Source organism: Nanorana parkeri, unplaced genomic scaffold, assembly GCF_000935625.1.
Source record: "Nanorana parkeri isolate BGI_ZX_2015 unplaced genomic scaffold, ASM93562v1 scaffold1087, whole genome shotgun sequence".
Classification (NCBI taxonomy): domain Eukaryota; kingdom Metazoa; phylum Chordata; class Amphibia; order Anura; family Dicroglossidae; genus Nanorana; species Nanorana parkeri.
This window is the reverse complement of record NW_017307355.1, coordinates 170,887-186,338: the sequence shown is the minus strand read 5'-3', so window position 1 is coordinate 186,338 and position 15,452 is coordinate 170,887. Positions and strand designations below refer to the sequence as shown.

The 15,452-nt window shown below is 44.0% G+C and overlaps 1 protein-coding gene across 1 annotated transcript in view; it reads left to right on the top strand.

The window, feature by feature from the left end:
• Window positions 1-12,613, top strand: part of LOC108796267 (rho GDP-dissociation inhibitor 1-like) — a 37,661-nt gene extending 25,048 nt beyond the window's left edge. Inside the window, exons 3-6 of the mRNA XM_018567729.1 lie at window positions 4,459-4,542; window positions 7,840-7,916; window positions 10,324-10,387; window positions 12,204-12,613. Of these exons, the coding sequence (XP_018423231.1) occupies window positions 4,459-4,542; window positions 7,840-7,916; window positions 10,324-10,387; window positions 12,204-12,406 (428 nt within the window). The 3' untranslated portion in view covers window positions 12,407-12,613. The remainder of the gene's footprint in view (window positions 1-4,458; window positions 4,543-7,839; window positions 7,917-10,323; window positions 10,388-12,203) is intronic.
• The last annotated feature ends 2,839 nt before the right edge of the window (window positions 12,614-15,452 follow it).

Sequence of the window (15,452 nt, the reverse complement as noted above, 5' to 3'; positions counted from 1 at the left end):
GGGGTGTAAAACTCTAATTTGTTCTACTTTTTTTTTCTTTTTTAATTGCCTTTTATTTATCTCCTCCGTAGAGCAGCTTCAAAATGTTTACAGATTGCATTAATTAAATTATAGTCTACAATTTAATGTGTATTATCTGAAGCTGCTCTAAGGAGGAAATAAATAAAAAGCAATTAAAAAACAAAGTTGAAAAACAAAATATTTATTTAAAGTGACACAAAACTCAGGAGTTAGCCCTAAAAAATACATTTAAGAACCTCAACTGATAACAATGTATCTTATTTGTGTATCACTCGGCTGTAGAACCTGCAATCATCTCTGAATAGGCGCTGACACTGTCCTTCCCTCTGGAGGCTACTTTTGTTCCCCATGGTCCCTGTGTGTGTTGTAAAGTAGTCACCGCTCCAAGCTCGCTCCTGTGATGGACTACAATCCCAATACAAATGAGTAAACTAAACATGAGATTGTAGTCCATCATGGGAGTGAACAAAGTAGCCCCCCTCCAGAAGGAAGGACAGTGTCAGCACCAATTCAGAGATGATTCGAGGACCTACAGCCGAGTGATGCACAAATAAGATACATTGTTGTTACTAGTTAAGGTTTTTGAATGTATTTTTTAACGGCTAACTCCTGCGTTTTGTGTCACTTTAAATTAATTTTTTTTGGTTTTTTTTTTATTGCTTTTTATTTCCTCCGTAGAGCAGCTTCAAAATGTTTACAGATAATACATATGAAATTGTAGACTATAATTTTAATTAGTGCAAACTGTAAACATTTTGAAGCTGCTCTACGGAGGAGATAAATAAAGGGCAATTAAAAAAGAAAAAAAAAGTAGAAGGTCTGAAGTCCCATGTCCGTAGGTTTGGTCAATCTCCGAGTAGTACATTCAGAGATTGACCAAACCTACTAATGTCGATCAATATCCAAATGTACACACAGGGCCGGATTTACTCTCTCTGCTGCCCCAATGCCAGGTACCTCAATGCGCCCCCCTGTATGCAGGCTACATACAAGTGATCTCGGCGACTTCGCCGAGATCACTTGTACAAAACAAGCGGCAACTTCCCCGCTGTATATTTAGCCCTGCTTGCCCAAAGCAGGGCTAAATGTAGTAAACAACAACCCACCCGGCGCCCAGAACTGCATGTCCTGGGCATCGGGAGATAGGAATTCCACACCCCTGCTGCCCCTCTACTCCCTGCTGTCCCAAAGCCGGGCCTCGGTTGGCCTTGTGGGAAATCCGGCCCTGTGTGCAGAGAGAACACCGTATACTACAGAATCGTGAGGATGACTATTGATACAGTGTTTGGTCTAACAAGAGTAAAGCTGTCAGCTAATGCACTAAGGGAAAGGGTTGATGCATTGGTGGACCTTCAATGAAAGCAGAACGTAATTTCCTCATCATTCATAAAACCTTTTACAGACTTATTTGTAAGGTGATGTAAAAGGAAGCAATGTGCATAGCCACCCATAGGAACCAGGTTCCACTTTACTGGAGCAAGGTCGGATATGATCATGTATCCCCATTTTTCAAGTTTTATCTCCCATTTCCAGTTACAGCAATTGTGCCGGGTGTCCTAAATATGGCTGTGCAGTCTAATAGGCACCAGAGTTATACCCAGTGCTCCAAGTAATCAGTGCTCATTGCCAGCCCTGGTCAGACACGCCCCCTTCTTTTCCTATGCAATACAAGTCTATGTGAGGACACTTGTGCTGAGGGGCATGGCTGTTACTCAGCTCTGCCAGCACAAAGCAACGCAGCGCGAGGGCAAGAAGCAGCATTTTCACATCGGTATTTTAAGGCATTTCCAAGCAGAAATCAGTCACTGATAACAATGTGTGGGTACAGGACTATAAAGACCTAATAAAGGATGTGTGACTTTAAGAGAAGATGCGTCTGGTTGTCACAAACATTTCACATCCTTATTGGGTTTTATTGAATAATCTAATTTGTACGATCTTTTTTGGGCATCATTTCCCTTCCCCATTCCCCTTTATTTTTTTAACCATTTGCCATGACCTATGTGCCCTCTTTAAGCCCTCCGACATTATTATGCTAACTTTCTCACTTCTGACTTATCGCTCCCATGAGATGAAAGACATTTATGCCGTGACGACAGCTTCTCGTTTTCGCCGGTAATTGTTTTGGAATGTTCCGGATGGTTCTGAATGTTCCAGGACGGTTCTGAAACCAGCAAAGCTGTTCATGGGAATATTTGGGGATCTATTCAAGTTGTTCCTGGAACCGAGCATCGCTCGTGCTAAACTACCTGTTCATTATTACACAATACAGACATGTTCACTGCGCATTGTCATCATTTGTATCTCCCTTTTTATACATCATGGAATTTGAATGGCTTTCGCAGCTGCAGCTTGGCATTGAGTGGTGCTGCTGAACTCATTGTGATATCCACAAGACAGAAAGGCTGGACATACAGGTGAAACTCGAATAATTAGAATATCGTGCAAAAGTAATTGCAGTAAGTGCTGCAAAAGGGGCCCAAACCAAGTACTGAGTACTTGTATGCATGCTTGTACTTTTCAGAGGTCCGATATTGTTCTATGTACAATCCTTGTTTTATTGATTGCATGTAATAATCTACTTTTTTGAGGTTGTGGATTTGGGGTTCTTGGGGTTTTCATGAGCTGTAAGCATTAATAATCACAATTATGACAAATCACGGCTTGAATTATCTTGCTTTGCATGTAATGAGTCTATCTCATATATTAGTTTCACCTTTTAAGTTGCATTAGTGAAATAAATGAACTTTGCACGATATTCTAATTATTCGAGTTTCACCTGTATGGATGAGGTTTTCTGAATTCTGGATTTCATCAATACATTGCCGTCATGCTGTAGAGCACATATGTCAATTACAAGGCCGGAGGGCCAGAAATGGCCCGCCACAGGATTTTATTAGGCCAGCCAGTCCCGAGCTTTGTACCATGCCAAGCAGGGTTCTTTTTTTTTTTTTCTTGCCTAAGCTCAGGTGGATAAAACTTGGGGCGGCCCTCTGAGCACCCCACACCTCCCTCCTCGACCGCACCTCCCTCCTCGGCTGCAGGTTTCTCCTCGCCCCCACCTCCCTCCTGGGCTGCAGGTTTCTCCTCCCCCCCCCCCGTTTTTTCCACAGGATTTTATTAGGCCAGCCAGTCCCGAGCTTTGTACCATGCCAAGCAGGGTTCTTTTTTTTTTTTTCTTGCCTAAGCTCAGGTGGATAAAACTTGGGGCGGCCCTCTGAGCACCCCACACCTCCCTCCTCGACCGCACCTCCCTCCTCGGCTGCAGGTTTCTCCTCGCCCCCACCTCCCTCCTGGGCTGCAGGTTTCTCCTCGCCCCCACCTCCCTCCTGGGCTGCAGGTTTCTCCTCGTCCCCACCTCCCTCCTGGGCTGCAGGTTTCTCCTCGCCCCCACCTCCCTCCTGGGCTGCAGGTTTCTCCTCGCCCCCATCTCCCTCCTGGGCCGCATGTTTCTCCTCACCCCCATCTCCCTCCTGGGCTGCAGGTTTCTCCTCACCCCCATCTCCCTCCTGGGCCGCAGGTTCCTCCTCACCTCTGGCCTTTGTGGTTTCTGTAAGTCCTGCTGTGTGTATCCGGTACTGACTGTGTGAGAAAACACTACAAGTGTCAGCAGTCCCTGTCCATTTGACTTGTTTTGCCCTCACACACAGCAGTGCGATATAACGTATGGGGACTGCTGACACTTGTAGTGCCCTCGCACGCATAGCATAGAGTGAAATGTGTCTGAACTTCTCTCAGGTACTTACTTACATGTATGCATTCTAACAGAATAGGACAAATACCATCTGATCTCCAGTTAATATCCAGTCCGTATATGGTTGTCCATTGCAAGCCCATGATGAAGGGACCCCGAAACGCATTGACTTCTTCTTTCTGGCATTTGCTGGAATAATATTGTATCTGGACTATTAAGCAGTGGCTTGGCGCTTCTGTTCTTATACTTGCAGGTATTTTCTGCTGTCTGTGTGCCGCTGGGTAGATTCGCCCTCTCAATATGTCCTGTGATCTTTTTCACCAGGATAAACGGTGATGAAAAATAAAAACATTGTCAACAGAAAGCAAAGCAATCTTCCACTGGGGACCCCTGTTCTGATGACAAAGAGGGAATTTCCCATTACTTGGGAGAGATTCCCTTTCACTTCCTGTTGTGTGCCTGGAACAGGAAGTGCAATTTTCCCCAAAAAAGATTTTAACTATTTCTTACTGCTTATAGATCTGACTATACTGCAGGGGTAGGCAAACTTCAGCCCTCCTATAAGGCATTGCAAGACAGGCAAAGGCATGCTTCCCATAGACAGAGGCATGATGGGGCTTGTACTTTCAGCACAGCTCGAGGGCCAGCGTTTACCTACCCCCTGCTATACAGGATATGTGCTATACTAATATATAGCTTGTTGTGGCGCTATTCTTATTATTGCTGTTTGTTTTTTGTCTTAGATCCCAAGGTCCCCAACGTGCAAGTAGTTAGCATGGAGTTGATATGCACTGAGGCTCCGTCACCCATCAAAATGGATTTATCAGGTAAATAAGCGGCAGATCCTGGACTCGGAGGAAAAGAAAATTAATTGCATGCTCATGTGGATTGACATCAGCCAATCAAATAATTTCATTTTGTATCTTAATCTAGAAGGACGAAGGGGGGATTGTGATTGGTTAGTAGGGTGATGAAGTTCTCTCTAATCGTGTATAATATATTAAATGTTTTTGTTTAGATTATTTTTGATCCAGTTTAATGTTGGTCATACATGCAGTAATATTGAGGCAACCTGATTTTAATTGATAAAAATGTTTGGGGGATCAAGGAAACCTGCCAAAAAGTGTCTCCATTATTTCCCAATTTCAATAGAAACTCTTCTTGGTAGGTCACCTTGAGCCCTCCGGCTGTTACATTGAAAAGCTGGATGTTTCCTGAAATTTTTGGATGGGCCTCACTTGATTCAGTTTCATGCTGCCCATACTTGCAGAAATATTGAGGCAACTATATTTGAGTTGCAAAAATGTTTGAAGGATCAAGATGCCCAGCCAAAAGCAAGTCTCTGTTACTTTGCAATTTCCATACAAACTCTTCGTGGTAGGTCACCTTGATCCATCCAGCTGTTGGGGGATCAAAGCGACCTGCCAAAAAGTGTCTCCATTCTTTTTTCAGTTTTGATACAAACTATTCTTGGTAGGTCACATTGATCCATACAGAGGTTGCATTGGAAAGCTGGTTGTTTCCTGAAATTTTTGGATGGGCCACACTTGATCCAGTTCAATACTAGTCATACTTGAAGAAATATTGAGGCAACCAGATTTTAATTGCAAAAAATATCCTGCTAAAAACCAGCTCCGTTATTTCACAATTTCCATAGAAACTCTTCTTGGTAAATCACCTTGATCCATCCAGAGGTTGCATTGCAAAGCGGGATGTTTCCTGAAATTTTTGGATGGGCCATACTTGGGTTTCTGTTTTTTGTTTTTTTTATTAAACTATAATTTGGTTTAAAAAAATAAAATAATGGCGGGAATAAAAGTTAATTGAATGCCTGGGGACGGCAGGCAGAGCAGCATGTTTGCTGTGTGCCTGCCACCCCCTTTCCTGCTAGAGCATGCCAGATTGCTAAGAGTTGGGTGGGGAGATGTGTAAAGGTCATACACATCTCCCCATCTAGCTCTTAGTAACCTGGGATGCTCTGGCTGTTGTCCCAGCCACAGCTAAACTTAACAGACCCCTGATATTTCCCTTTTAAAATAAAAAGAGATTAAGGACACAGAGTCGTCAATCTTTTTTTCTGCAGCCCCAGCCCTCAATGAACAGGAAGCTCTCAGTAGAGGCTTCCTGTTCATCCATGAATGGAGGAGATGGTAAACAGATACTGTGTCCACAATCCATGAATGAACAGGAAGTGATGTATAGCACTTCCTGTTCATCCATAATTGGGGACACGATATCTGAACCCTATGTCCTCAGTTATTTACAAAAATCGTAGTGATCAGTACAGATCGCTGCAATGGTTGAATATTACAGGGAAAGATCATCAGTTCTCCTCCCCGTACCTGACCTGGCACTGTCACTGCTCTCTCCTCCCCATTGGCAGGTGGATCAACTATGTGTCCCCTCCGATCCCTGCTGCCTCTTGCGATGCAGGCAGGGGAGAGCAGCCGTTATCGGAGGGGACACAGACCGCAGCATGCAACAGGCTCCCAGTTGCAGGAGCAGAGCAGATGCGGACACCAGCTGAAGGGGTCTGTGTTCCCTCTGATCCCCGCTGGGTCCAGCAGGGATCGGAGGGGACACAGAACTGATGAAACACCAGCACGGAGGAGAGAAGCAGGGGATCCAGACCAACTAATCGATAATTGACAACGATTCTCATTATTGATTGAATTGATTTAGTTGTTTAAGCCCTAATTGGAATGCAAAGGTTATAAAGTGCAGGACTTTGGTTTGTACACTTCTGGTGGACCACAGACCAATGTATATTGTCCTGCATTAACCCAGAAGTAACACCGGTAAAAGTTTTTGGAGTGTAAGACTCTCTCAGAACCGTGAATTAAGAACGTACAAGTGCTAACAGGCTAAATACCATTTGCTGTCACATTTTGCTAAATTACAGTTCCATGTACCTCATCCATCACAGAAGTTGGCTCGGCCCCCATTTTGAAAAAAAGAAGGTGCTCTGTTGCCCTCTGTTGGTGTGATTTAATTATTACATTCTTAAAAACACGATCCAAGAAAAGCGTATCTAAACCCAAACATAAAAATATAATCTATAGCAGCTTACCAGTCCTTAGATGGTGCGTCCTTTTTCTTTTTTCACGGTTTGTTCCCTTAATTTTGTCCTGGCGAATGTTCAAAACAACATACTTCCTATTCCTTCATGTCTACCCAATTTTTTGGAGGCAGCCTTGGTTGTCACAGAGGCGGAACTTTTAAATATCTAATGATGGATAAGCTGCAATATATTACCTTTTTGGGGTTAAAGGCCTACCCCGCCCCCACCCCATCTATTCAAACTATGTTATTCTTATTTACTTGAAAAATCCTTTTTATTAGTTTCTTCATCAAAGAGGCTGAAGGTCTTCTCACAGCGCAGAGTACCGGCGACAGTTTCTGTAGACGCTCTGCTCCTTTTAAGGCAAAGGCAATCATAAGGTCTGGGGGTGGAGCTGGGAATGTCTGCCACTGACTGAAGAGAAGGGTTCCCATTGGTGACGGTATTGGAATCCCGCCTCCTCGGTGTACATAACCACACGGGCCTGAAGCCGTAATTGCTACAGTGGCTGGACAGTATGACAACACTGGAGGGAATTCACTGCATGTCATTAAGTGTTGTCAGCCCATGGAAGGAAGTACTATTCATTAGGAGCACCAGGTTTTTAGTAGATAAAGAATAAAGATATAGGAAGCGTGCCGTCTCATTTTATGTACAATAATGTTGATTTTTACATTGTGCTCATAGTTCTGATTTGGAAACTTATTATTTTCTAAATGTATCTTATACATTTATATACTGCAGGCAAATGCCAAAGCACAAATACATAAAACGGTTCACATCAATCCCTGTACCCAAAGAGCTTACAATCTAGGATCCCCAGACACGCACATAGTTTTAGTTCATTTGGGTGGAAGCTGAAGAACGTACCAGTATGTCTGATGGTTGTGTGATGGAGACCGCAATATACCATCTGCAAGTCCATAGGGTTCCTGGTGGAAGTTAAACCCAAGATCCCACTGCTCCAAGGTCACAGTACTGGCCCCAGTGTGTGTGTTTAACACCTATAATTTATTATGTTACTGTATATGTTGCCTGAAAAGATGATGTTCTGTATTTGCAGGCAGTGTAGGGACATTGAAAGATCACAGCTATGTACTGAAGGAAGGTTCGAGTTACAAGGTTAAAATCACATTTAAGGTAAGGTTAAAAAGAGAACCACAAAATATGAAATTGTGGTTTGAATACGCTGATACATTTGTTTGTGGTGGGGGTACTTCGGTTGTGATGTGTGTGAGGTATGAGGATTCTGCTCATTAGAGCTTACTATCTACTGGGAAGCAAGAGATGTGAAGGACCTGCTTTTTATGGCTTACTCTCTAATAGAGTACAGGAGGTATGAGGTTCCTGCGCATTAGGGCTTATTATCTAATAGTGAACAGGAAGTATGAGGATCCTTATCATTAGAGCTTACCATCTGATAGTGAACAGGAAGTATGAGGGTCCTTCTCGTCAGAGCTTACCATCTGATAGTGAGCAGGAAGTATGAGGGTCCTTCTCGTTAGAGCTTACCATCTGATAGTGAGCAGGAAGTATGAGGGTCCTTCTCGTCAGAGCTTACCATCTGATAGTGAGCAGGAAGTATAAGGGTCCTTCTCATCAAAGCTTACCATCTGATAATGAGCAGGAAGTATGAGGGTCCTTCTCGTCAGAGCTTACCATCTGATAGTGAGCAGGAAGTATGAGGGTCCTTCTCGTCAGAGCTTACCATCTGATAGTGAGCAGGAAGTATGAGGGTCCTTCTCGTCAGAGCTTACCATCTGATAGTGAGCAGGAAGTATGAGGGTCCTTCTCGTCAGAGTTTACCATCTGATAGTGAGCAGGAAGTATAAGGGTCCTTCTCATCAGAGCTTACCATCTGATAGTGAACAGGAAGTATGATGGTCCTTCTCGTTAGAGCTTACCATGTGATAGTGAACAGGAAGTATGAGGGTCCTTCTCGTTAGCGCTTACTATTTAATAGTGAACAGGAAGTATGAGGGTCCTTCTCATTAAAGCTTACCATCTGATAAGGAACATAATATATAAGGACACCGTTCATTAGAGCTTTCTATCTAATACGGGGCAGGAGGTAGGATGGCCCTGCTCATTGGAGCTCACTATCTAGTATGAAAAAGGAAGCATGAAGATCCTGCTCATTAGAGCTTATTATCTATTAGGGAAGAGGTGGTAGGAGAACCCTGCTCATTTGGGCTGTCTAATAGAGTACAGGAGTTATAAGGGTCCTGCTCACTAGAGTTTACTATTTCATAGTGAACAGCAGGAATGAAAGTTCTGCTCATCAGAGCTTACTATCTGATAGGGAACAGGAGGTCCCTGCTCATTAGAGCTCACTATTTAGAATGGAAGAGGAAGATTGAGGGTCCTGCTTATTAGAGCTTATTGTCTAATAAGGATCAGGAGGTAGGCGGGCCCTGCCTATTAGAGAAGAAGACTTATAAGGACCCAGTTCATTAGAGCTGTCTATTAGAGAACAGGAGGTATGAGGGTTCTGAGGGTAAATAAAGCGTATTATCTAATATGGGACAAAAGGTCCCATAGCTTTAGTTCATAAGAGCTTATTATGCAATAGGGAACATAAGATATAAGGACCCTGCTCATTAGAGCTTACGATCTAATAGGGAACAGGAGGTAGGAGGGCCCTGCTCATTAGATCTCACTTATCTATTAGTGAAGAAGTTGTATAAGGACCCTGCTCATTAGAGCTTACGATGTAATAGAGAAGAGGAAGTAGGAGGCCCCTGCTCATTAGGCCTGTCTAATAGAGTACAAGATCTATCTAATTGAGAGCAGATGATGGGAATTTCCTACTTATTACAGCTTCCTGTGTAATCGGGAACATAATGTACAAGGTCAGTGCTTATAAACTCATTTTCAGTTGCTGACCTTTTACTTTTGAAGATTCTACATGCCTGGCTGTGATGCTGATGTGTTGACTCAAAGTAGTTAATGCTTTAAGTCCATGACCCAGACCTATAGAGATGCTTAATTCTGAATGTATCTGACTTGTTTGCTGAAAGCCTCTTCCAGGCCAATGAGTCCGTACTGTAGACAGAGTTGGCCAGGCAGCTATTTCTTCATTAGGAGGCCAGCAGTGGCACCCTCCAAATTTCTCTTATGAAAGGTGTACCCGATGATGTTTAGGGGAGCAGATGTCACCAAAGTATCCTGGAGAGTAAGTGATTCCATACAGCTAGTTGGTGATCCATAGGACCAGTAAACCCAGAGGAGTGTATGAACTGGGGGATGATGGATGGAACGGGGTGCACACTGTATGAGAAGGGGGATGATGGATGGAACGGGGTGCACACTGTATGAGAATGGGGCTGATGGATGGAACGGGGTGCACACTGTATGAGAAGGGGGATGATGGATGGAATGGGGTGCACACTGTATGAGAAGGGGGATGATGGATGGAATGGGGTGCACACTGTGGAGAGATTGAAGTATTCGGTATTAGCGGGCAGTCTGTGATTGTGTCCCCGGACCTTCTAGTCCTGATGTGTAGTCTTCTTGTCTACTGACTGTTATTTTATTTCTCTTCTAGGTGAACAAGGAAATAGTATCCGGGCTGAGATATGTACAACATACATTCAAGGCAGGAATTAAAAGTAAGGTTTTTCAAATAAAAATAACATTTATTAAATGAAATGGGTAGTAAACCTTAAAATGTTACTTTTTACCTTTCTGTATTTCATATGCACTCTACATTTTGTCTTTCTAACCCTCTCTGTTTGTCCTGGTGACCATTGTAACCAAGACAGAGAGTCATGGTGTCATGGTCCTTGGAATACTGAACCATGTCTCCTTGACTATATTACACAGTGGTGGGTCCTCCACCCTGTCTTAGGGTTGAATCACTCTGTGTTTGTTTCACAGTTCACAGTTTGTCTTAAGGATAATCAATTTCCCAGAACCAAGACCCATGTACTTGCATTTTTAGGGACAGCAGGGTACTACAGGAAGTTTGTACCCCACTATAGTGACATAGCCAAACCCCTGACAGACCTGACCAAAAAGACTCTTCCTAGACAATGATCCCTGTTGGAACTTACATACAGCCTGCCTGGTGTTTGTTCTGAGCTGGATTCGAACGGCACATAGCTGTAGTTCCAATCCCGGATTATCGGACGATCGAAGGATCAGACGTTGCGGTCTGACATCTGATCCATTAGTAGCAGAGGAGTGCCGGGAGAGTGGAACCGAGCGAGCAGGGGCTCGTTACACATGGAAATTCCAAATTCTTCCTTACATATCATTGGATGATTAATATCCGCACAGCTTTGCCTCATTCACTAAACTAAGTGAACCTAAGTGAAAATTAACTTAGTTCAGTGAATGAGGTGATGTTGCGATGACTTTGATCATCCAATCGTGTGCAAGCAAGAATCCTGTTGTTTTTCTAATTATACTTGCATGTGATTGGACATTTTGCCAAGTGAATTTTTACAATGCTCATTAAACCCGAACTTTATTCTGCTTATATTTTACCTTCCCTGGTTTCTCCCTCTCATCTTATGAACATGCTAATGGAATTAAAAAAAAAAAACCTTTTCATTACTCATTTTATTTTAGGCCCAGTGATGTCATCATTGGGTCTCTTTGCTTCTGTAAGCAATGCAGGCTTGTCATAGCTGGGGGGGGGAAGTGCCGGCAGGTTGCTGTACATGCTTCCCAAAAATATCACAGCACCTTGCCTCAGTACATCTCACAAGAGCTCTCAGGCCTAATGCAAGCAATGGGCTGGCTCTTGGGTGGAGTTATGCAAATATCAGAATGGGTGGTGTCAATATTATAATATAGTAATATAATGTATAATATACACTGAGTGGCCAGATTATTATGACCACCCCATCAGTACTTCGTTGGGCCGCCTCGTGACTCCACGAGATGATGATAGGTGATGCGAGGGATCTGACACGGCACTGTTGCCCTTCTGTTGTCTTGTACCAGTCTTGCCCCTCCCCCGTTCTGCCCTAACATTGACTAGTCGCTGACGGCCACAATTCACACGTTCAGACCCAGATTTTCGGCTGACAGTCCAGTCTTTAAACACTTTAACAACAGCTGCTCCTGAACATTTAACGAATTCTGCTGTTTTGCTGATACTCGCTCCATGGCTCCGAGCGCCAACAATCATCCCACCTTCAAAGGCTGTTAAATCGCGTTGTTTCCCCGTATCTTCCGAAACGAATCACTTCTACTGTCGTGGTAAACAACCTGCTTCACTATTTATAATGGTCTGGCCCTCTAGCAACTTCACGTGAAATTATAGCTAATTTGCCTACAAACGTCAGGTGGTCATAATAATCTGGCCACTCAGTGTATAATATTATTATATATACATACATACACTGTGTGTGTATATTTCCTTTACAACATAGGCCAGAGTTCTATAAAAACTAACTTCTTTTCTTATTTTGACAGTTGACAAGGAGACGCACATGGTCGGCAGTTACGGACCTCGGGCCGACGAAGCGTACGAATTCCTAACGCCAGCCGAGGAGGCTCCGAAGGGAATGCTTGCCCGCGGGTCGTACACCATCAAGTCCTGGTTTACAGATGACGACAAAACCGAGCACTTGTTCTGGGAGTGGAAATTGTGTATAAAAAAAGAATGGAAGGACTAGATCGGGGGTAACACCCAAAAAAACCACCACAACTCCACATTGTTATCTTAATTAGGGGAATATAATGATTCTGCATATTAAAATTGTACAAGATTTATTATGGTTTCTACATCTGTTTTCTAATTGTTTTCTTGTAGTTTCTAAGGGGAAAAAAACAAACAATATACAAACATGTAAAGACATTATTTAATAAAGAGAAATCTTAAAAAATAACTTCTTATTTGGCGCCGTAAAGAACAGATTCAGCTCATCTGAACCTGGAGGTTTCATCTCTCATTCAAATGGGTTTACCCCGCGCAATATGACTGGACATAAAGGGTAGCTCCACACACAACCTAGATTTTAGTTTTGGCTCAGTGTTCATTTCACTTTTTGTTTGGCTTGAGCAGGAAAGAGTAAGAGTGGGAAAGAGTGGGCAATACAGACTAACCTCTGTTGAGTCTGTATTGCCCACCATTGAGCGTAGTGTGTGTGCCCATTAAACATAGTGAGGGGCATTTATCAAAACTGGAGCAGACAAAATCTGGAGCAGTTGTGCATCACAACCAATCAGCATCTCTCTTCCGTTTGTTCAGTTAAGATGGGAAAATTAGAGAGAGGCGCTGATTGGTTGCCATCCACAGCTGCTCCAGGTTTTGTCTGCTTCAGTTTTGATAATTTCCCCTTCAGTGTGTCCCCACTAATTTAGTGTCCCCATAGAGCATAGTGTGTCCTTATTTGTAGTGTCCCCATTGAGTGTAGTGAGTCACCATTGTAGTGCCCCCATTTCCTGTAGTGTGTCCCCATTTGTAGTGTCTCCATTGATAGTAGTGAGTCACCATTGTAGTGTCCCCACTGAGCATAGTGTCTCCCCATTGTAGTGTCCCCACTGAGAATAGTGTCTCCCCATTGTAGTGTCCCCACTGATCATAGTGTCTACCCATTGTAGTGTCCCCACTGAGCATAGTGTCTACCCATTGTAGTGTCCCCGTTGAGCATAGTGTGTCCCGATTGTTGTGTCCCCAATGAGCATAGTGTCTCCCTATCGTAGTGTGCCCCCATTGTATTGCCCCCATTGAGCATTTCCCTCCCTTCTGGTGACAACATGTGGGCAACAGAGCAGTCAATGTCTGGAGGTTTAGAGGATATTTCACCTCCTGCCAGCAGATGAATTCATTGCACTACCTGCTAGTCCCTGGAAGGTGATGGCATTCCAACTACAGGGCGTTGGACCATTGGAAGTGCAGTATGGGACTAGCATGGTGCATTCTTGGACCGGTATGTACTGAGACCATTCATTTCAACAACAAGATCATATGTACATTTAAAGTAATGATATGCATGTTACTTACCTGTAAACGCTTCCCTTGTGTAGATGTCCAAAACCCCTGAGACGGCTACCGAGTGCCTCCATCTTGGATGTATACATCAGAAATGTATATCCATCTTGGATGTGACAGCAGCAGACTCAGAGCTGACACTCTCTAGACCAGGGGGAGCCAAACGTCAGCCATCCAGCTGTGGTGAAAAACTACAAATCCCAACATGCATCTGCCTCAGAAAGTCATGCCTGTGGCTGTCAGAGTGTTGTAATGCCTTATGGGACTTGCAGTTCAACATCAGCTGGAGAGCTGAAGTTTGGATACCCTTGCTCTATAGTATTCACCCCCTAGAATCTAACTAGAAGGGAGGGGAAGCTGGGCCAGCATAGATAGTAATTAGACACTCCCAGAAGAAGAGGGGGCTGTGACATGCAAGGAGGAAGGGGGCTGTGCTAGGGAATTGACCCTTCCTAGAGTAGTCAAAATTTCTAGCAAGTGACCAGGGGTAGGCAAACTTTAGCCCTCCCATTGTGCTTCTTTAAGTCCTGCCTGTGGCTGTCAGGGTCTTCCAATCCCTTGTGGTACTTACCTACCTCTGCTATAAGCCATCGTCTGATGTCAATGATCTCCCCCACTGCTCACTAACCGGCCCCCCACTTTCCCCCGGGCTGCATAGCAGCTGCAGTTCTGACTTTGCATTCAGTAATCATGCTGAGTAGCACTTTGTTCCCCTTCCTAACATTAATGGCTCAGTGGCTTATTATGAATAATTTGGCAGAGAAAAGAGTTTAATGGCTCTTTGTAGTTTTAGAGTTATCGATTGCACCTAAGTACCTAGAGAAGGGGGTATTGATTTTTAGCTCTCTCCGGGCTGCCTAAACCATGGAGGACTTGAACTTAAAGAGACCCAACAATGGGTTGGCTGATGAAAGCATTGCGCCAATCATTCTTAGAGCTCCATACTTGGAATTAAAATCGACGTTAAAAAAAAAGTGTATGTGTGTATATATATGTTGGAAGGCTAATGTGTTTTGTGGGAGGAGTCTGCGCCTCCTTACCTCTCTTAAGCAGCTGGGACGGGAGGTCTGCTTGGGACGGAACGGGAGGTCTTCCGAACAACCCTCCCACCCAGTGGCGGACCTAAGGAACAAAGGGCCCTGGTGCAAGATTTTTTTTGGGCCCCCCCAAAAAAAAACCACAAACACAGCGCTCCCCTCCCACAGCACTCAGCCGGATGTCACTTTCTCTTCTCCCCGCTGGGACACAGAGCAGCGCCCAGCGGGGAGGAAAGAAAGCACGGATGCGCTGCTGTATCAGCAGGAAAATTGCACTTTCGGCATTTAGCCAAAAGTGCCATTTCCGGTCGATATCTTTTGGCGGCCGATATATCGGTGCATCCCTAATATTTACAGCAATGCAGAATGGCACAGGCTATAGAGGACTACAACTCCCAGCAATACTTTATACAACTATAGCATTTCTGTATAAAGTACTGCTGAGATTTGTAGTCCTCTATAGGGGGTCCCATTGTGCATTGCTGCAACAGTACTTTATACAACATTAGGCTGCAAATAATTATTTTAATGAATTATTTACCCCCCCTTGCCTCTTCTGGCCGGTCTTCTGTCTTCATCTGTTTCCTATGTGTTTTCTGTTTGCTGGGTCCTCACTGCCGTCCGAGGCCCCATGATGTGCCTGCAGGGCTGTCTTCAGTGCCTCCTTGTTCTGCGGCTCCCTCCTCACAG